Source organism: Vidua macroura, chromosome 2, assembly GCF_024509145.1.
Source record: "Vidua macroura isolate BioBank_ID:100142 chromosome 2, ASM2450914v1, whole genome shotgun sequence".
NCBI classification, from domain to species: Eukaryota; Metazoa; Chordata; class Aves; order Passeriformes; family Viduidae; genus Vidua; species Vidua macroura.
In genome coordinates, this window is record NC_071572.1 from 41,436,157 (window position 1) to 41,459,214 (window position 23,058).

The 23,058-nt window shown below is 38.3% G+C and overlaps 1 protein-coding gene across 2 annotated transcripts; it reads right to left on the reverse strand.

The window, feature by feature from the left end:
* Positions 1–849: 849 nt before the first annotated feature.
* GPR180 (G protein-coupled receptor 180) lies at positions 850–23,038 on the reverse strand. 2 transcript variants are annotated; one of them, XM_054002090.1, is made up of 10 exons: positions 22,810–23,038; positions 20,290–20,448; positions 17,048–17,242; positions 13,538–13,718; positions 13,284–13,333; positions 9,571–9,728; positions 7,299–7,403; positions 3,180–3,371; positions 2,752–2,829; positions 850–1,064 (listed from the first exon to the last, which is right to left on the reverse strand). In XM_054002090.1, the coding sequence occupies exons 1-10, from the start codon at positions 22,955–22,957 to the stop codon at positions 906–908; spliced, it is 1,425 nt and encodes a 474-aa protein (XP_053858065.1). In that variant the 5' UTR covers positions 22,958–23,038; the 3' UTR covers positions 850–905. The 2 variants fall into 2 exon arrangements, with proteins under 2 accessions (XP_053858065.1, XP_053858075.1); XM_054002100.1 differs by lacking the exon at positions 7,299–7,403 and having other exon boundaries at positions 22,810–23,034.
* Between the last annotated feature and the right edge of the window lie 20 nt (positions 23,039–23,058).

Genomic DNA, 23,058 nt, shown 5'->3' on the forward strand with positions numbered 1-23,058 from the left:
TGTTAATTTAATCTGTGTATATGGCTTAATTATGATTGAATCCTCAATGTAACAGAAATGAATTATATCAGGATTAAAATTCTAGTACCACATCACCCATTCCATTTTCTTTGCCTTTTTTTTTCTCCTTTAAAAGATGCAAGGCTGCTGTTTTAATTACCTTTATGTTGCTATGTATTCCAAGCCTCAAAAACTGTTAAAACCTTGGTTACTGGATGAAATTTTTAGTTACATGTACTTTTTTTTTTTTTAAAAAGGCAGACATAAACCCTATTTACATTCCCATTAGGATTTTAACCAGTATGAACATTAGATGCAAAAAAAGGCTTTTCTTTTACACCCATGATAAAGGAAAGTTTCTTGCAGACAGTTGTGAACACTTTACATATGCTTTCTAGACGATTCTCCCTTCTTTCTTTCCCCATCTTTTATACTGATACATAAAATGCATTTTCTCTAAAGCATAAAAATACAAAACCCCTTTTAGTCATCGTTATGCATCACACCAATTTCACAACTGTCCTATTTTAAATTTGTCTGAGCATGTAGATGTTTTAAGAACTCCATTTTATAAGACCTTCAAACCTAGTATTGACACAAAGTAATGGCATTTTTGGTGTCCGTGAATGGGAGAGAAAAGAGTCATTGTACTCTTCTGTGATACAGCTCAGCACCACTTGTTAAAGAGTATCTATAAAACTCTGCAAATTATGGATTTTTAACACTCCACAATATTTTTAACACATTAATCTAGCAATCTTGTCAGACCAAAGGTCTGTGAAGTGCTTTGATATTATCACTCAGTTTTCCAGTGAAACCAATGTATCATACACTTGTGACAAAAATATCTGTATTTTCAAGTCATTATTGCACATTTATTACATAATGTATTCTTCCTAAACATCTCAGAAGTGATGTCGATTTTTATGTCCAGAGGATATTGTTAATGGCAATGTCACTGATGACAGTGAAGATACTTCCCAATATAGACTATGAGATAGAAAAAGTCTGTAGAGGATAACCATGGAGATGCATTGACAGAGGATAACACCTATGGTAATAATCTAGAGACAAAAAAAAAAAAAAAGAGAGAAAGAAATAGTAAGTGAAAAAAACCCTCTCACTAAACAAGCCACAATAAATTTCTATCAGCATAAGTGCTTGAGGTTTAACTTTAAACCGTTTAATACTGCTGCAGTTACAAAAGACTTTAACATGCATTTTAAGTCCAGGAATCAGACTCTCACACCTGGGTGTTTTTAAATCAGTAGATAGCCCTGGGCAAGTCACATAACCCTTCTGGCAGTCTGTGTTCTGGGGAATTTCAGACTTGCAATTCACCACCCATGCAGTTTCACAAGCAGAGGTGATGTTTAGATATTCTACTCTTACAACAAACAGAGTGGGGCAAAAAAAAAAAAAGAAAACTTGGAAACACTTTGCACTAGCACAGTCACGGAGCCGAGGACAGTGATTTATCAATCTCACTTAGCCAGATCTCTTTCAGTTCAAGTCTCTTCATTTGCAAAAGCTGTGTAAGGTTGTATTTATTGAATGCCTAAAGGTGTGACTTGTTTCCGAGAAAGCACAAGTCTTCAGTTTATGTACAGGCAGTCCTTTAAAACACATGTTTTTCTTAAATAAGTATGGTATTTATTGATTATGCATTTTATTGTATTGAGGTGCATTTGAAGAAGCAAATATGGCTGAATTATCATAGTGTAGGTACTGCAGCTGCATATAATGGTTAAAATTGCTCAAACGCAAGAGCAGAGTAATTGTAGTCTTCCTTTAGTAAGCTCAAAATACTGCAAAAATACTACTTTACTGATCCTACCTCTAGTGACTGACCTCCTGCCCTGAGGATGTTTTCATCAAGCAAAACAAGTCTCTTCATTAGTAACTCTAAAGGAATAATTTTTTTTCTGCCTAGATTTCCTTTTTTTTTTTTTGTAAATCAAACACAAAATTTAATTTATTATTTATATATAATAAAACCCTTTTTTCCCCCCCATACATATCCTCTACACAAATAAAAGCTCATTTTCTGAGTATATTTGCATACAAATGCACAGATGGTTATAAGCATAAAGAAAAGCAGCAAACCCTATGTTGGAATGAGGTAGTCAATCACCTGAGAATAGTGGTGCACTTCATCTGAACATGGCAGGATGCACACACGGAGTTCTCCAGTTCCCAATATGTTTAAGCAACTGAGAAACTCAGCGAGTCCACTTTTGTTTTTAACTGTTTAGAGCTTACAAACCAAACAACATATTTGGACAGTCTTCTTGATCTAAAGAATACAGTTCAGCTACAGGTTCCCTGACCCATTTAGCCACATGAAACTTTTAAAGGATGAAGACTAAAAAACAAACAATAACAACAACAAAAATCCACTGATTTATCTTTCTACTCTCTTTGTTAAAAGAATCTCCAAAGTGTTTTTAATTAAAAGCAAACAAGCAAACAATAAAACAAAACACCCCCTCCACATTTTCCTTTGACTTAACAATCTCCCCCTCTCCCTCCCTTAACCTAGAAATGATTACCCTTAGATGATTCGAGCCCTGTATGCCTTTGTAAAATATGACTCACATTAGCATCAATGAGAGCTGTGTGACTAAGACTTTTCAAGTTGCTTTGGGGTCACAGGATTAACAGCCTAAGAGCATGAGTTTGCTAACAAACATTAAACATGAAGAACAACTACTATTCAAATTTCATCTCTTTTATCTTGCCTGTACATACCTTTTCTCTTTGATATTCTCTGAATATTACAGCGATGGTTGCAAGACATGGGTGGCACAGAAACCAGAGAATGCAAGCCTAAAAAAGAAGATGAGTGTAAGTTGTAAAATGACTACATGCCAGCTTAGAAGAAAGAGATGACAGTTACAAGAACTACATTTACATTTCTGTCTATTTTATGAACCCATTGTTTAATTTTCAATCAACATAACGAAAACCACACAATGAAAGGTGGGATTTCTATTTTAAAAAGCTCTATACTCCTTGTCAAATTAAAATGCCTACTTCAGAGTATGATGACAGGGTGCAATGTAATCAAATCAGACACTAACTTTCTTATGGAGGGAAAGCGTTTAGTGCTTCAGTCAACTGCACACCACGATTATATTTACAGACAAAGGGATCAGTTTGCTTGATGTAACCCATACTTTGGCAAAGGTGATGTAGAACTCCCTTTTCAGTGTGCTTCTCTCCACTGTGATAATCTGGTACAGCCCAGCAGCCAGGGACAGAGCTAGGCAGACTCTGAGGCCAATGAGCAGCCCGCTCGCCAAGCCGTGGTGCGAATGGTAGCTGTGGTGATTTGTATCTTCAAACTGCTCCCAAATTAACAAAATGCTCTGAAAAAGAACAACAGCAAAGTGCACTTAGAGTAAACCAGTTTACATTAACTCTCAACTGACCTTCCCATCACAGATTAAATTATCTGGTAATGCTCCACTCTACTTGTGAGGGACTGTCATGCTAAGCAAAAAAACCCAACAAACCCTAGTCTGAAATGCTTTTTGCTGTGACTTATTACTCCAATTGCAGCTGGCAGGAACAGAGTCTCACTTTTTGGATTCTGTAACTTTTAGAAAGCTTGACAAGTTAAAGTTTCCTCTAATTTGGATAGAGGGAATGTAGCACCTTAGAAAAAAAATCTGAGATAATCACCTGCACACTCGTCCTACTCTGCAGGAAGACCACTGACATGATTTCACAGAGCTACAGGGAGGTGTCTCCTTTCACTTGTGATCCACAACCTGTAAAGCTTGTTTCAAAGGCAGGCGACTACGCCTTTTCTTTCAAAATCCTAACAGGATTCACTTTTCTTTTCAAAGATGGGGAAGTAAGAGGGTGGTGCTGCTGCCCCTTTTATACAATAGCCTTAAGGCTCAAGCATTCACCCAGGTTGAACTTGGATCTCCCACAATTCCCTTCTTTGCCTAAAGGATATCCAATTCACATCCCCCACCTCCTTGGAGAGTGCTGCAACTGCCAGGCTATAGGGTGTTCTTGGGTGGGCCACTCTCCACCCGTTCTATTGAAGCTGTGCCATTGTGGAGAAAAGAATTCAGCATCAGCTAGGTCAGAAACTGTGAGCAAGCCTGACTCTGCAAACACCTGGCTCAGAAACCTCCTAGGGTCTAGGAAAGGGAGTGTCACAGGCTCCAAATGCCATTCCAACATCTGGCCGAGCACTCAAGCCAACAGATAACTACATAAAAGATAGTAACCCCCTCCTTAACTCCCAGCATTGTATCCATCTGCTGTGGAATCCAATTTTCTGGGAGCACTGTAAGAAACAATACTGATATTCTCCAAGGAAAAACAGACTAACAAACAATGAGTTTCTGAATCTTAGTTGTGAAGAGGGCAGGCACCAACCAGTTGCATAAAAAAAATGTGTCCTGCTGAAGAACATCTTTTCAAGACTCTGGGAATGCTAACATTATAAATTAGAATACACAAAGTTTAGATTCTCAGAGCATCATGTAGCAGTTGAATGGCATTTTAGAACTTGAATACACAGTGGAATCCAGTCCACCTACTGCACATATCAAACTTGCACTGAGGCTTCAGGTGCCTAATAAAGCAGGTTTTCTAAAGAAAGGTAGGCAAATTTGATGAATGAAGCAGCTCTGAAGGTCTTCAGAAGCAGACGTAAGGCTCAATTTAGAAATATAAATTAGTCATATTCCTTTCTGAACACATTCAAAGGCTTTCTCACTACATAAAGACAAAAAGGTTACCAATATTAACTCTTTAAAAAATGTGTAATCCACCTGTGCCTTCCAAAAGTGGGTGGCCTTGAGTCTCATCAGTTGAGTATTAGAATAATTTGTGCTTAGAATATCCTCAGAGTACTCTCCTGCTTCCCCCCTCCCTTACCTAAGGGGGACACAGCCCTGTCATTTCACAGCTGCTCTCACTTCAGTCACTCCTCAACTACCTGGATGGAAAATGGAACGATGGGAAAGGGACAGATGTAAAGCATGCAGGTTTTCAACATCACTGACTACTAGCACACAGTCTGACCAACAGGCTTCATATGTTCTCACCATAATGCTCAGAAAAAAAGTAATTTCAAGCAAACATCTTCAAATGATCAAGTTACTTGACTGAGAATTCTGTCAAAGAGTAAGACTGAAGTAAGACAAAACCGCTCCTGAATCCCTGAGACACAGCAGTGTTTGGTAACATTGTGTCTACAGCACTAGTTTTGACATGAAATTGATGAGTTCCTATCACAGAAGTTATTTCAGTCCAGTTAGAACATGCTTAGACAATGAACAACAGTTCTGCCAGTTACAGAATCAGTGCAGTCTTGTGAGCATTTTCCCTTTTGATATTTGCATTTGAGAACAGCCAAAATATTGAACTTCTCTGGACTGTATATATATTCTGCTTGAGAAAATAAGACTCCCTGAACTTATGTATAGAATCTTCCTGACTTGAGTGTCTGGGGAGAAGCCATATAGGCTGATGAACACAGAACTGTGATACTACTCAAAAAAATATCACTGGAACCTACCTTACCTTAAAAACCAGAGCTCATGAAGGCCTGAATTTTCCTTAGTCTACACCAAGAGTAACAGCAAAGAAAAAAAGCCACTTTCATGGGAAGATGACAAAGAGCTGGAGTAAAGGGATCATGAGAACAAAGCCCAAATCCTCATAGGATAATAGTGTCTGACAGCAGAATGTGTTCTGGACCAGCCCTTTAAAGAGTGTAAACAACACAACATCATTTGATCAAAGGCTATGTATGGTGACAGGAATGTGAGATCACAGAAGTCTAGTTTCCTTCAGCTTCATTAGATTATTCCAAAATAAGCAGACTGAGGTGTTAGAGGCAGAGAATGGAACTGTCCGTGCAACACAGTGTAAACTTGGACAAAGTAAATGTATCATTGCCCTTTCTATGAGCTGGGGCTGTTCTCACTCACCTGGGAAAAGCAGGATCCTATAGAAAACTGTGCTATCAAGTGTTTCTAGGTAAAAATTGATTAGACAATGAAGAAAAGCCTTTCAATGAAGAAAAACCTTCATAGACAAGCATGATGTTGAAGTTAAAATCTCTTAAGTTGTGAAATATTAAAAAATAACAAAAATTTGAGAAATTAAGGTCAAGGAACCCTAAGGTCCCTTACCTTGACCACAGAAAGGCAAGTGTCAGCTCACTTAGCTGTAACATCAGGAACAAACTTAAAAACACCAGACATCAACATGCTGAAGTAGATATCAGAGACATTTTTTGTTGGCAGTGAGCAGAATTATGTTTGAGCTCTTAGAAGAAATCAGGGGGGACAATTCTAATTGTTATCCAGAACAACAACTGTGCTTAGGCTGTAGACAGAAGTACTGGATGAGAGAGGAAGCTAAAGAGCTGACTCACACTATGCTATGTCCAACATTAAAGTCACTGCTTCTTCATAAGATGAAACAGAATGACCATCTCCTTGTTTACAAAATACACTGTTCAAAATGCCTGACTTTACCTATATATAATCCTCACCTATCCTGGCTCACAGGGGACAACCACCACTGTCCAGTACTGGCCTTCCTCTTCAAATACTAGAGGAATGATGGCCATGGATATCATCCTGATGTTCCAGACATCCAAGCAGAACCTCCACATCCATATGAAGAAGAACCAGACACTCTTCCTTTAAGTCATGAGAAAACAATTATGGTAGAATTCCTCCTTCCCTTCACAATGCCAACACTGACTTATGACAAGCCAAGATAACGTATCAATCTCCAGCAAAGACAGGTTCTCATGGAACAGATCACACCTGAGAGGCAAGGGGAAGGGGGAAGCAAAAGGGAAATTAGAAGGAGTAGCAAGGCAAACTAGCTGTTTCCAACCATATCTACGAGTCAGTTATCTGATGTCATGCAGCACAGCAAAAAATGGTTTAGATCTAAGGTCAGAGGAAGAGCTCATTCTGAACACACCTAAGAACCCCTGTGTAGGGTGAAGTCTAATGCAGTAAGATTCTATGCCATTTTGATCAGCTTCAGCGTAATCAGCTATCTTTCCAGAATCACTGCCTACAGTCTGGTCAGCCCTGAAAGCTGAAACTGCTCAGGTCTATGTGATGGGAAGGGCCTGCCATCAATAAAGTTCTGTACAATGTTTGTGCCTCAGCAGCAGAAAGCTGAATGTTTAATGAATGCACAGCAGCCTGGGAATCTTTTGTTCTGTGGATGAAATAAAGAACAAGTTAAGGCAAAGGGAGATGCTACATGGCAAACTTGTCCCTCCTTTGAGATGTTACCTCTTTGCAGCTGCAAAGACCACAAGACATTTGCTGATTAGGAGGCTGTGTCCACCCGACACTGAAGGCAACCCATAAACATAGCCCAGAAAATTGCTTGTGCTTCTGAAAGAGCAAAAAGAAAAAAATCCATAGCATCAGTACCAAGAGGAGAAAAGCCCCTGAAAATCTGCTGAGCAATTTGAACTAGTAGCAGGCAAACAGGCTCAGCTTGCTAGTCAAAACTGCATTTAAGTTGAAAAATAACATGTTTTCTCAGGCTGTCCACTTTCTTGACTTCCCTGAAGATGAGGACAGGTATGGGAGAATGTCAATAAAACTAACATGGTGCAATCTCTATCTGCTGCATTAGGTTAATGCACATTGTTTCCAGCAGCCTCCACAGCAAGTCCTCAGAACATCTCTGATTATCCACATGAAGTTTGTCCAATCTCTGGCATAAGAGGAAGCTGGTTCTCCCATAAGAATTTCTGGGAAAGATCAGAACAGGAAGAAGGTTATTCTATATTTTCAGCCATTAAATGGGCCCACTGAGTGTTTACAGTAGGTCAAACATCCATGTCAATCTAGATAGACCAGTGAAAAACTGTCTAAATCCTGTTTCCCTAGCTCAACAGCTGCACTCTGTAATAAGGAGAAGAAATCTAGCAGGAGGTGTATTTTCTATGTACTGAACCATGAGATGGAAAATATCTTCTCCAGAAGGGATACTCTTGGTGTAAGGGAAATTTTGCTGGAGACAGTAGACACTGATATGGGGGTGCAAAGCCACTTAGGCAATGACATATTCCAATATCCATATTGTGTTCCTACAAGACTCCTGCCGAACCTGACACTCCCAACAGTACCAGGAGGAGATGTGGTAGAGCTGTGCCTTACTGGTGAAAAGTAGGATAGACAACTGTGTGCTAATGCAGCTCCAATGCTGCTCCAAGAGCCTAAAGATGTGTAATGGACCAGTCTTGGGGGAAGCAGCTCATATGTGTGATGCCTGCCCCACTTTTACCATAAGTAACAACCAAAATAAGATTGAGCTGATTATACTGAGTATCTTTTCTGTGTATAGTAAAAGGAAACAACAATGAAAAAGTTTCCAGTCTCAAGCAGCAGAGTACTAACATACCCATACATATGCACAAGTGCAGAGGCATGAATGAAATTAAATACTTTAGAAGTCTTCTTTACTACCAGCATGTAAAATTTCTGGTGTTGGATAGGTTCATTCCACCTTATTTTGACGCCCATCTTTAAATTTCAACAGTCCCACTGACCTTAACAGCCTTTGGTTTATATTCTTAATTAGCAAGAAATGCCAGCTCCCAGCTATTCTTAATGTTCTAGGAGTCCACTTATTTAGTTTAGAAGTAGCACTAATTACAGATACTACCCAAATGGCACAAAAATCTTCAGTATAATCTCTTCCTCATTACTGTCTCCAGTTTCTCCCTGCTCTTCTCTTTCTCAATGGTTTTCAGATTCTCGTCTTTATGATGTGATTTAAAGAAATTTGTTTACAAAAGGCACCACCAGGGTTGAATGATTTCCATTAAAATTTACTTTTAAGTTACTGGTTTACTTAACTTTCTAATTTATACTAATGGAAAATATTTGAATGAAATTATGTGTCAGACCATTTGTATATTTGCAAGACCAATCCTGCACATAAACCTTTCAAGAATTTCCTTCCTTATATTGATTGAAAGGACCATTAGACATTCTATTTGAGTGCTTCCAAAAGGATGGCACTGATGATTTCCGTGTTTTCACGACAAAGGCTTTGTCACAGCAGCTTTTCTTGTCTTTCCTCCCATGCTGCTGTTTGTCAACCTGCACAATGTAGTTCACAATGCCTCAGCAGTACTGATTACAACTATTTATAGGACCACATTACAAATCGGATCAATAAAATAACTGTGCAAATTTTTTTTTTTACTTTTTTTTTTCAGTCTAGGTTGTTCCACTAATCTGGTTCACAGCATAATGCTACAAACAATTGGCACAATCAGGAGTTTGGGAAACTGTGGGAACTTCTTAAGTGGTTTTACTGCTAGACAAAAAATATACTGTGGAGCTACATCTTAAATTGTTAAAGTAAAGAGAAGGTGGTGTTACCTATTAGACATACTGGGTGCACATTATGCTGTGGGCTTTTTTCCAGTCTTGATACTCCTTCCCTCATAAAATTAAAATATTGAAATTATTTGGTTCACAGTTCTGTCATACTTAATAGCAGCTGTATACTTCAGTGTAAGAATGAATATGAAATACAAACCTGTGTAACAACAACCACTACAGCAATGCCGGTAGATGCTGGACTGGAATCCCACTGAAGAGGTCTGCCATGAGATTTCTTCATTCTGCCTATTGTCCAACCCATACAGAGACTCAACAATAAATACAGCATTTGTATCTGTGAGACTATGTCACACACTATTGAAAACAAAAGAAAAATGAATAAAATTACAACAAAAATAAAGTTTGGGATTTTTTCCTATATCAAAGAGAAATGTTCTATATACCTGCAAACAAACGCTGGATGCTTATTCTTCTGTATCACCTTTTAATTTTGATGATTTAGATTACATGAGGTTGCTTTGCCACAAAATGTGGCTATTTTGTGGAGTTTTCAGTGACCAAACTGATCACTATCAGCTTTCCTGCAGTTATGCTGCAGATCTGCAAGAACATGGGCACAGTGCCATGTCTTTCCAAATCCCACTCTTGTGTCAGAGTAGTCTGGGCTTAGGAGTCCATCTGCATAAATAGACTTATAAATGCTAAAGAACTAAAATCATATGTATGTTAATCACAGTGCAAATATGCAACATGCTGAAATGAACTCCCTTCTTCACTCTGAAGAACTTTTGTTCAAAAATCAGATAGTTACATTGTACTTTGAATTAATTGCACTTTGTCTTGAGGATGCAGTAGCTTCCAGAAGAAAGCACAAATATTTAGGACAAATACCACTCTGAGATACTTAAAGGGGAAAACATAATGAATAACCCTAACACAAACTTCATTTACATCAACAACTTGTCTGTATTTCATTTTATTAAATGCAAAGTACCTTTGCCTCATTTTGCTATGTCCATTTTTACCTCCGTTTGGGAACAATTAACACATACTCCATAAAGCTACATTCTTAATCAGTGTCTCAAACTTGTGTTTGAAGCTGCATCAGAATAAAGAAAACTTTAAGCTAGGGTATATTAAAGCCTTTATTTTTAGGCTTTCTGCAGCACTACTGACAGTAGAAAACTCTGAAGATTTCTTTCTGGGTGATTGTTAGCTTTAGACCCGGTAAGTTTTTGACTTAATGAACAATTTTAAGGTTGGTGTTGGGATCTGACTCCTTGTGCTGTCATAGCAGAAATGTAAAAGCAAAATAGATTCTTACACTATGTATATTGTAATTTTGTTTCAGAAACTAGAGATTGGGCACTACACACAGCAATGCTTTCTTTTTTGCTTCATTAATATTTTAGTTCAATTAAATTTGTTCCTTATTTGTAATTTTCACTTATACTATCAGGTACAAGAATAATATTTCTGTCACAAAAAAAAGCGAAGCTCTACTTTTATAAAACTGGTCTGTATTAAAAAAGATAAATACCACATTTACTAAAAATATTGGCACAGGAAATGTTGCCACTATACAGAAATTAGTATGGACACAAGGGAAGTGTGTCAAAAGAAGATCATCTACAATATTTCCCTGACATCCAGCAATACTAGCAAAATAAAGAGTATAAATCAGACTTCAGAATGTAATACTTGGGATATGCTTGGTATTTTCAGAGTTTACACATTTAAATGCTTCTTAGTGTATTAAGACACCTTTGCTGTTTGAGATCTGTCTTTTAGTAAATACAAAATTGGTAATTCTTTAATAACATCAACCAGCACCGATTTTGGGAAAAAAAAAAGGTAACATAATTATTTTCCAATTCTATCTTATTGCAGTACTCACTAGAAGAAGAAATGCTACATGAACTAAAGGCATGTCAAACCAGTGTCTCAAATCCAAACTAGAAAAATTACTGAATAATTCTGTGTGTTCTAGGGAGCATTTTCTTTTCTGTCATTCCTTAAGATAAGCTGCCCTATAAGGTATAGCCAGACATCATCTCTCCATCATATCATGGATATAGATACTGCTCTGCTTCAGTGTGGTAACAATTCAAGTGGATTCCCACATAAATTTATCTAAGACAAAAATCCACAATCAGCTTTAATTTTTGACATGCCATATACTTTGCTAGAAAGGAGCAAGGGTGAGAAAAATTTTCAAGACTACAATAATCCCACAATATTCAAGGTCAGTGTAAAGTCACGTTACTGAACTGATACCATAATTGTCCGATTTCATCACAATTCACCTTTTTTGACTATTCAACAGACATAATAATAGTCTTTGACTTTTCACATTTTATTCTTACCCAAAGTTAAGAGGATACCATTTGCAATGCTTCTGAGTGCCAGCATTATTTGTGTGATTCATGTGATTGGGTTAGGTGGTTAATTAGACTGAGGATCAGCTTTTTATACGTGGTAAAGACTAAATCATACTAGGAAAAGAATAACTGCTTGAGATGGTATGTGAACAGGTTTTTAGAAAGATATTCTGGCCACACTGCAATTAATAGAAATTTAAAAATTTATTTTTAACTCAGATTTCTGCTGCCATATAGGAAAAATGGAATGATCATTTCCCTTCAAACTACACTACTTGCCATCAGCCATTCTTCAGAACAGTAACTGCCACTGAAGCTTTCCACATTTCTATTACTTCTGCTCTCTTACTGTTTTAGAAACCACCAACTTCAGAGACAGTAACAAAGTAAAAACTTTCCTAGCTGAATTTAAGAAATTGAGCTACTGATTCAAAAATAATATTCATCATAATCTTATACAAATAAAAGTGGGCTTTTTGACTAAAACACTTATCCAAAAAAAAAAAAAATTAACATGAAGCTATTCCCTCTGAAATTCTGGCTGGATAGTTAACACTGGGGTGGAGTTATGACTACCTCCATATTCTCCATTTTATTTCATGAGATGAGATGAGAAGGAATGTTTGATTATACAATTGCTGGAGTGGCTGCAAGGAGCTGCCAGCTCAAATGGTTAAAACAAGAAAGAGGCAATTATTGTGGTGCCAGGTGCCATCAAGAGGCTGATAATTCCAACTGCAGCCTTCTAAATGAACTCCACAAAGGGAAATATTTCTCTGTATAGGCTGTTACTCCCCAGCACATCACACTACTGCGGTACTGCTTTCTTGGGGTACTTCAAGCCAGTCAAAAGGGAATGTATTTGGTTGGAATGAACCCCAAATTCTTCAAAGGTGAACTGCAGGGGAAAAAAAAAAAACCAAACTACCCAACAACAATGGAGAATAAAGAATGGAACAAGATTAAGTTAGTGCATTTTGGAAAGATATGCTACAGGAGTTTAGTTCCAGTGAGAACTTGGAATATCTATACAGAGTGGAGAAAAATGCTTTGTTAACATCAAACCTTCACATAAGCATTTTTGCATCATGCTAATCATAAAATTTATGCTGTAGAATACTTTTTGATTTAATAATTGTTAAATCTGTCAGTGAAATGACAAATTCATATAAAATATGATTAAGTTTCCTAAAAAGCTTGGCTTTCTAGATCTGACTCCACAAAACTCTTCAATGTATTGAAAGACCTGCTCAGTTGATATTCATGTCTTTAAGTGTTCGTTGCAAGGAATCTAGAGACAAAAAAAAATAGTTTGAAAAATCCTAAACAATATCACAGATATGCAACTTCAAATACAGTTATTGTAAACACATAAACCAATTTTTTTTCCTGGAGGAGTAACCTTTAGTATTTACATTAAAAATCAAATTATGTGATCCAATATCATAGTATAGTCCAGCAACAGCATTTGCTAATGTATTATACAGATTCACGGGTAAAATATGTAAGAATCAGGGGACAGACTCACATTCTGCCAGACTTCCCATAAAAGGAGCTCCTATCCCATCTCTAGAATAACTGAAAAAAGAACAAAAAGATTGTATTTTTAAGTGTGTGTGTCTTAAATGGGTGTTCTCTCTCACAAGTACATTTAGGTAATGATGCAGTTCAAAAGTCAGTCCTCAATTTTGCCACAATCCCTCCAGGCAAATAATGTACTGATTTTTACAACACATTGCTCTTCAAGTTTAAAGACTGAAAGCAGAAAAGGAACAAAGGTACCTTGAGAAATGCAGGTAGTTGGCAAAAGCTGAACCAGCCTGCAACATCAATGCAATTGTCAACACCTTTAATACACCATGCATAGGTCCACGCTTCCTAATTGTTTGCCACAGGGATTGTGCATATATGCAAGCAGTTATGAAGTATGCTAGGACAAGCAGGAAAAAGAATTCATGTAATCCTGTGGAAAAAAAAATACAGCTTAGTTTTATGAAGAAACGTTGCTACTAAGAGCAAATAACTAAAAAAAAACATGCAATCATTACAATCTTTGGGATTAATACAATAATTGGGAAATACGTAGCAACTGTTACCCAAAAGTGGTAGTACACATAAAAGGTCTAAATCCTAGTCAATTTTATCCAAGAAAATCGGTGAATTTTATCAAAGAACTGATTATTATTTGATCTCACAAAGTGTTCTTAATCAACAATACCTTTTCTGAGCAGAGAGGTTTGCAGCAATTACCAGACTAGTATAAAGTGACACACTTTCTAGATACACACCAAACAATTGTAGCTCATTTGATTAGTAAGAAATACATTTATTAGAGGACTCATTTTTAGCTCTTTTTGCTTGTTTGTTTGATTCTGTAAAGGCACAATCCGAGGTGAGACAAACCCCAAACGGACTTCTATTTAATCTTTTTATCCACTGGGTGTCACCCTTTCTCCACAAAAAGCAGTATAAGAAACACAATTGATCAAGTCTGAAAACTCGCAGATAAAGTAAAATAGCACAGAAAACAGTAATTAGTTCTTAGCATGCCTTCTTTTGTACTTGTCTAAAAAAAAAATCTCCAAAATTTTTTACATTATTTATAAAATAGAAATCCTCTAATTTTCAGCCTGGCAGTAGTCTGGTAAAATGCTTCTCTTAAGACCTGGATCCTGGAAATCTTTTCTATTGTCACTAAGCTTTGAAACCCATCAGGAGCTCCCAGAGGGTCAAAGCCAGTGAGAGATATAAGCAAAAACAGGTAAACAAGCATTTCTCATAGAAAACTTGTTTTCGTTCTCCAACCTTCCTTGAATGTGGTGCCTATAGAATCAGATTCTAAAAAAAGCTTTTTCTCCAGCAGCAAAATAACTCTGGTAAAAGCTCCCAGACAGTTCCCCCCAGAGACTGGGAAGAGCAAGTATACACATTTCAATATATGAGCTGAAAAACATTAGAACTGGATGAGTGCTGAATAGTAGCTAGCATTATAGCTTCTGTGACTGAAATTAAGCATTTTGAACATACACACAGGAAAATGGGAGAAAAATAGCATAAGGTAATTAAGAGGATTAAAAATTCCAGGCCACTCTGCTTCTCTTGTACACCAATACATGAGCATGATTTATCAATGACAAATCTATCTATATGGTATAGATCAAATCTGTCTTTCTGCTTCAAAAGATACCCACTGAAGTTGGCAAGGACTTTGTAGGTAAAAGATATTTATCACCATGATGAGTGAGAACTCTTGGAAAACTCTTTAGTAAAATCAGCTAGCTTTTAACAAACACTAAGCATTTATGATAGAACACTCCTTCCAACCACAGACAGAGTGTAGATTATTGGTTCAAGACCAAAAGGGGAAAAAGCTGCACTGAGAACCAACCATAAAGAAATACAATTTTCAACCTGTCTCCTTTAAGTTTTCTGACTTTCAAGGAACCTAGCTGACAAAGTAAAATATTTGAGATATCTTACTTCAAAGCTCTTCAAAATGCTACCTCTTCAGCTGCCTTTAGAAATCCTGGATTCTAATAACACCATGTCTTATGTAGAAGACCCCTGCCATATAAAATATGATTACTTGCCAGGGATCAGAAGTCAGGCCCCCTCATCACTGAAGGCAAACATCTTATCACAAGGTGACAGCCTCAAGTTCTTTCCCATTCTTTCCTTATTATTAATTTAATTTTTGAGATGTCCTGTGCCACAGCTTAAAGTAACTCAAGTGAACGCAGACCTAACTAAAACCTTCTGCAACTATGTAATTTTTAGTTGCCTGCATGAAATAAGTAAGAAATGAAGCTGGATCTTCTCTCTGATACCCTCTCATTCTAAGTTTCTATGAAAAAATGACAAAGATTATTTCCCAGAGATCCATTAAATTAAAAAAGAGAGAGAAAGACAGAGAGATGAAATGCTCCTCATATCTTTGAAAGTAGAGCAGTGCATGTAGCTTCAGGATTCATGGCAACAATGCAGGTTTTAATTCTAAATTAACAGAGGTGTTCCTCTGCAACTCTGAAAGACATGGCATGTACAGCTCACCTTGCTTCCTATTTGTTAGATCTAAATACATACATCCAGCACATTTACACACCTTCTTACTCAGCACATAAGCTGTTCAGAGTTCTGCTTCCCAGTGCTCAGTCTTCCTACAGAATTAATACAAAACTGAGATGCCTCTGTAGGAGGTCTCTACATCACTTTAGTGGGCCATATGATGCCATGTAGCTGTTTTGCCCCTTGATGTAGCAATTACTCCTTTAGCTATTACTCCTCTTTGAGAGTAAGTAAATTAACCTAGAATTCACTTCTGAAGGCCAAATTCACCAAATAAAAATTGTAAGTTTATAGAACTTAAGAAGTTAAAGAGAGAGGTTAAGTCTGATTATGAGCCTTGAAATACAGATTATTAATGTGTTACTTTCTTGCAGATTCTGCTAAGCATTCCAGCAGATATCTTCTTCCTTTCAAAAACTAAACTGCTTTTGTTCCCTCTATATTCTCTTGAGGTCATGAGTGACAGCAGGGCATTTGATTCCAAGCACAGCAATTAGGCTCATCCTTGGTATATTCAAGTTCACTCTGTATAGACTAAGCCTACAGAGGCTTTCCCTCACAACAGACCCAGGTGAGTGACATGTTGATGAGGCCTCCCAGAGCAGTGATGCTACTCACTGCAACCCAGAATATATTAGGCTGGATTGTCCAAAGCATACAATCTTATGTAGGCATTTCTTTGGCTGCTGTCTTGATTTTTTCTTTAGATGTTTAAAGACTTAAAATCACATTTCTTATCATAACAATATCAGGTCAGACAAACCTCATCTACAGCCTGTGACTAAGACACTTATAATGATCTAAACACTGAACTGAAATTGTACTGGCAAAATGTTTTATCGTGCATGTACTCCTGTTGCATAGAATCAAGTTTCACACATTTAAGGATTTCACTAATTAATTAAAATCAGGTATTAAGGTTACATTCAAGTGGAAGATTACAATTTCAGCATGTTCAAAATACCTATCAGCAAAGATTTTAACACTGACTGTCCTTGTGCATCTACGCTTCTAGTTAGTCAAGTTTTGAGAGTCAATCTAGGGAAAGGAGATTATTTTTCTGTGATGACAGAAAAGGAACTCAAGTTTACTCTTTGTAAAAAACAGAATATGAAATATAAGAGCCTCTGCTATCCATTCCCCATGCTCTTCCAAGCACAGTAAGTACTGATTTGAGTAATCAGATCCTTAACTTACAAATCTAATTTTAAGAAAAAAAAATCTTACCAGATTCCCCTGCGCTAAAGTGATCTAATGGATTCCCTTCTGCATCTGGGTTTAGTAAGACCATTTCAAACTGAATATCCTCGGATTCAGAATAATTCTCCTCGCAGGTAAACTTGTCTACATAAAACACATACCATGTTTCCGGATAAGGAATCTGGGACACTGTCAGATTTTGCTCTGTGTGGTTCACAGTCACTTTGGAAGAAAACAAAAAAACAAAAAACCAAAAAAAACCCAAACAAACAAACAAAAAACAAAACAAACAAAAAAAAACAAAACAAAACAAAAAAAACAAAAAAAAAACCGAAAAATAGGAGTAAATACTTGATTAGTTTGGTTTTAGAAAACACATCTTTGAAGATAAAACTTAAATCCACATTATCATTATCATATACAGGTTATAAACTACACACAGTAGAAAACAGACTGAGTTTTGAAAACTATCTGTAACACCAGAGACCAGACCTCCAACTTCAGCTTTTGTTTCAAGTAGGTGCGGGCAAGGGTTGGTGAGGACGCTGCATCCCACCTTTCAGCTCTGCTGGGAGGGCTCCCTCCTTCCAGAAGCCAGAAAGTGCAAACTATGTCCTTTGCTTAGCACATTTCCATCCTCTAGTTCTGTATTGACAGGATCAGCTACTCTGTACTACCCACTAGGTACTTCTGCAGCATGAAAAATACCTTTGTGAAATTTATTTGACTTTGCTTTCAGAGAGATTTAGAGCACCAAACAGAAACAGCTGCATATGAACTCAGTAAACAGCACCATGCATGTTTTAAAGGTGCAAATCAGTATTACTTCACAGGATCTTCTCCAAACTGTAACATACTGAATTTTGATTGACAGTTAATATCTGAAACCATTGTGTAATCAAACTGCATATTTCAAATCAGATTACATTTAAAAACAACTACGTAAGATACTCATGTTTCATCTGCTTGCTACCTTACTACTATTTTTGCCTAAAAACAACAGTTAACCAAGCACAGTCTCTTCAAAACAAACTCTTGATGCAAATGAAATCTATGGCTCTCTATGTTTGGCTGAAACTGCAAGAAACACAAGCACTGTCACACTGACTACTGAACTTGAGTGCTAATCAGCTCAATCATTTCTCTACAGGAGAAATAACAATAACAGAATAATTCACCTTAATAGGTAAATTTGACAATGGTTAAGGACGAAGAAAAATTTCATTTAAAAATCCACAAAACTTTTTTTTTTTTTGTGAAAGGCCTTTCTAAATAAGAGCTGCAAACATACAACCTCATTTTCCCTAAATATTTTGTAGACAAAATTTAGAACAAGTTTCTAACTTGAAGCCTACCTGTGGAAAACTTCAATGTAATTCCAATAAATGTGTTTCAACTACAAGAAGTTATTTTCTGTTCTTTTAAGGTATGAACTGATCAACATGAGAATTCAGGAAGAATTGCAGCGTATGCATCCTTGCAGCAATTGTCATGAGGTACAGATTTGGACAACACACAAACCAGTATTGCATATGGTGCTTAATCCAATGAAAGGCAAACTGTGGCTGACAGGAGTGGCTTTATTCCCCATGTCACCTCTCAGCTGACTTCTGACACTGTTATTTGCACCAAGAGAAAGGATCACACAAAGTGTGTTTAATCAGTTTCCTCTGAAATCTGTAAGCTGACTCAGAGGCAGAAAAGCCACTGGTTTTGCCGAAGATCAGCAAAGAAATCCAACTCACCCTGTGGCCACACAATTCCTAACAGAGCAGAAAACAGTGAGTACACTGCTGGGACAAGTCAGGAAAGACAGACCAACGGCCAGTTATTTCAGCAGTACTTTTGTGCAGCTCTGATGAAGTGTAAGGAAACCACATCCCTACAAGTGACATCTGTGTAAGGTTTCACTATGACAAATGTTACACGATCAATCTGTTACTCTTGGGATTCTGATAGCACAAAGAAAAGCTTAAGTCACTTAAAACAAATTTGAATTAAGCTTCTAATACTAATTTAATTTCTTAGAGGAAAGTTTATACTTTAAGTACCATTATGATAAACAAATGGTGCAAAAATTATTATTTCAGTCTGTCTTCTAGTTATGTAACTCAATGCTTCAGTGTTTTACTGTTCTTTCACATTTAGATGGATACTCAAGCTTTATCCTGATTAGTTAATCTTTAATACTGTATTAAAATTTTTCTAACATGTTTTATACATGCATGACAGATTTGTGCTATCATGAGAATATAATTTTGTTTTCTCTGCTTTGAAAAATGCCATTTACATGGAACTGGAGAACAGGAGCCTCCTGACAAGGGAGAAAAGTTTCTTTCTGAACAAGAGACAAAAAGCCAGTCTACATACTCTATACTGGTATAACCCTTAGCTCAAACATTAAAAACAGCTGAATGTGAGATTCAGCAACAAATATCAGTTATAAAAGTAAAAGGTGAAATAGCATTAAGTTATAATAGAGGAAAGCTAAAAAGTAAGGTAGCATGATGCAGACTAATTTTTACAGAGAATAAAGACTTATTATGAGGTAGTGAAAGAGCAGGCTTACAGGTACAAAATTACCCTTTTACTTGGGCTACACACTCCCACCTTACAAGCATTTGCTTCAGAAGTTTATAGGCAACTGCAGCAGGTTCCATAACTTTGCCTCTAGTTTGTTTTTCATTCCACTGCAATGAAAGTCACAATTCAAACTCACAATCACAGCTCAAGTCACAACTCAAAAAGTCAAACATCTGACTGTCCCAAACATTCAGATTCTTTACTTCTTCGGTTTCTTTGTAAATTCTCTCTCATACCCAAGATAATCTATTTTATAGAAAATTTGAGATTAAAAAAAAACAAACAAAAAGAAAGACATTTACTCCAAGCAGAGCTAAAAACAAATCTCTGTACTGAATGGCTAAATGAAAACTTCAGCCAAGTATGTACCCTTTCTGAGTTGTGAACATGTGAAAGCATGAACTGGAACTGGTCATAAAGTTCGGCTGTTTCCACTAAAGCCATTGTTTGTCATGGATTTCATTTTCCAGCAACACATTAAATCATAATTTGCAAACAAATTCTTCTGAAGTGATACAAAGAAAGAAATTTTATTTCCTTGTAGTATTTTAAATTGTAGAAGACCAAAGTCCTAGTTGATGCAAAGTCCAAATTCACTGAAATGAATAGTCTAAACACACAGATAACTGAACAGAGTTCTAAACACACAGTAACTCTTTAAGGAGAAAAAAACCCCAGTAACTCACTTGTCAGCTGAGCTTTAGAGAACTTCTCTGTACAGCTGTGATCTTGGACACTGTTCTCCAACTTCTGCCACTCCTGTGCTTGAAAGAGGTGAAGTCTAGCTGCTTTTGCCACAGCTACTGCTATGTTCTTGATTCTGACACACAGAACAGCATGGTCACCTTGATATTTAGAAAACAAAATCAACTATTCTGCCTTGATGACAGTTAAAGCAAAAAGTGTGGCACAGATTTCTCTTTTAAGTAGCTGCAATACAGTTTCACATTATCCTTAATTTTTTACCACTACTTCCTAGTTAAAGTATTTATGGTCTTTCAGAAACAATTTCTATGTCTCTCATTAACCAGTGAACCAGTGAATGTACAATTCTCTATGACAGTATTTAAACAAACCTTCACCATAGCCCATGTGTCATTAACCTTCTCTACTACAAACAGCCTTCCAACCCCCCTCTTTTTTAAAACAGACTTCCAGATAACATTTTTTCCCTTCCTCCCTCCCACCCCAAATGTTATTGTTTTCAAGTTAAAGACAGTGCCTCAATAACTTCTTCAAAGTCTAGTATTTTATGATCTCTGTGGCATGACTATGAGCATCACAGGGTAGCTCTTAAGTCTAACACCAGAAGAGCTTTTGTGAATGGCCTTTCACATTATGGATGGGTTAGAGCTAAAATACTTAATTATAGATGACAGATTGATGACAAATTGATGCAAAGAAAACCAAACTTCAAAAGTGTTCTCTAATGTGCCAGGCTACCTGGTGAATCACAGAATGGCTGAATGGCCTGGGTTGTAAGGGACTTGAAAGACAACCTAATTTCCAACCCCCCTGGCTGTGGACAGGGACACTTTCCACTAGACCAGGTTGAACAAAGCCCCATCCAACCCATCTATAAAAACTTCCAGGGATGGGCATCCACAACATCTCTAGGCAACCTGTTCCAGTGCTTCACCACTCTCAGGGTAAATATTTTTTTCCTAATATTTAATCTAAACCTACTTTTTTTCAGTCTGAAACTTGACACTATAGACTGCATCTTGACACACAGAAATATTTTAGTCATTTTAGAACTAGGTCATTTGACAAAATTTATCTTGCTTGAGTAATTCCACGACCCTCAAACTTGTTTTCAAAATTTCTTTCATACATTGCCATAGACATCTTTATCCTAGGAGTATCCTAAATTAAAAGGTAGAATTTAGTGGAGAAGAAAAGTCAGTAAAATGTTCTATGAACTACAATTTAGCTAAGATTATGAAATATTAACAGAAGGTTCTAAAGAAAGCTTCACTAAGACCCAAAATAGTTGTTGGTATTCATGCGGAAAGAGAAGTATTTCTATGCAAATATGCAAGATCAATTTATACAATTATATCTGAACACCTACACCGCTCATCTTCAATTTTGACAGTCTTTTCTCAGATTTGAACAGTGCAGTTTTTTCCTTCAGATCTATTTAGAGCACTCGTACAGTTAACTTCTAGGACAGTGCTAATTAACTGCTTTCAAGTCACTTCATAAGCTATCTCCACCCTATCTATCATTTCTCATTCAGTACTGGAAGGTCATGCTCCAACTCTGTTTTGCTTATGTCACGTTTTCCTGCTTCCCGTTAGATTTTGAAGCACTTTCAGAACTGTTCTGCCATGAAGCTCAATGGGAAAGAAAAACAGCTTAAGCTACTGGAATGCTGAGCACATAGGAAAAGCAGGCAGACCAGCACAGCCTTGCTGGACATGGCATTTGTCATGGCCACACACATCTCCTTCGGTTAAGTAAAACTTCTCTAGCAAGCACAGCGGGACATGCTAGGGCTCTCTTTCAGCAGGATAGTAGCCAGGAATTATTACTAAGTAATTACGACTAACAGTCAGAAATTATTACTAACAAGGAGTTTTTAACTCGGGAAAGAAAAGCCACTGGCAATAGCCAGGTGAGAATTTTACATCCTGATGCGCGGTGTCATCATGACCACACAGCGACGTTAAAAGCACCGCTGCCATTTGGGGGAGTTCCAAGAGGGAAGGAGCGATGCGTGTCGCAGTGAGAACCCCTCTGCTCTCCCGGACACCCGGCTGGGAGCGTCCGCACGGGCTGCGGGACACGAAGGGAGGCACAGCGCTGCCCTGCTCTGCTGCCCTCCGCGACCCACAGCGCGGGAGGGGCTGCTGCCAGCTGTGCACCCGGGGCCGCCCCGCCGTGCTCCGGCCACGTCCTGCCTGCCGCTGGCCGCGATCCCCGGCCCCGCTCCGGCGCTGCCCGGCAGCGGATCGGACCTGTTGCACGTCCCGGCAGAGGAGAGAGAGAAGGAGGAAAAGAGGGAAAGAGAGTACGAAGGAGAGAAGTAGGGAAGGACGGAGAGCTGCAGGGCTGAGCCTGCTCCCCACCCCGCGGCCCCTCCGGCCGCCACCGGTCCCCCCGCGCCACAACGGTTCCTCACAGCCGCCCCCTTCCCCACGGCCCCGTTCCAGGACGGCACAGCCGCTGCTGCCCCGCTCTCCTGCCCTCGGGGCACCCACCGTGGAACTGGAAGCGCGCCACGGGCCGCCACGGCTCCCGGCGGGCAGCGGCGCTGGCGAAGCCGCCCCGCAGCGTCTTGCCCGCGGCGAGGCCCCAGCAGCAGCAGCCGGCGGCGGCGCTGAGCAGCCACAGCAGCCGCCACCGCATCCCCGGAGCGCCGGACACCGGGATCCTCCTTCCCCCTCCCGCAATGCCCCCGCCGGGTCACGTGACACCGCCGCCGGGTTAGGCGCGAGCGGGAGGGCGGG

Excerpts from the sequence above, each read along its gene's own strand:
- GPR180 (XM_054002090.1), bottom strand. The coding sequence starts at position 22,957 with ATGCGGTGGCGGCTGCTGTGGCTGCTCAGCGCCGCCGCCGGCTGCTGC. Across the intron at positions 13,334-13,537 it reads AACTACCTGCATTTCTCAAG|TTATTCTAGAGATGGGATAG; the intron begins GTACCTTTGTTC and ends TTCTTTTTTCAG. Across the intron at positions 7,404-9,570 it reads TAGTGGTTGTTGTTACACAG|AAGCACAAGCAATTTTCTGG; the intron begins GTTTGTATTTCA and ends TTGCTCTTTCAG.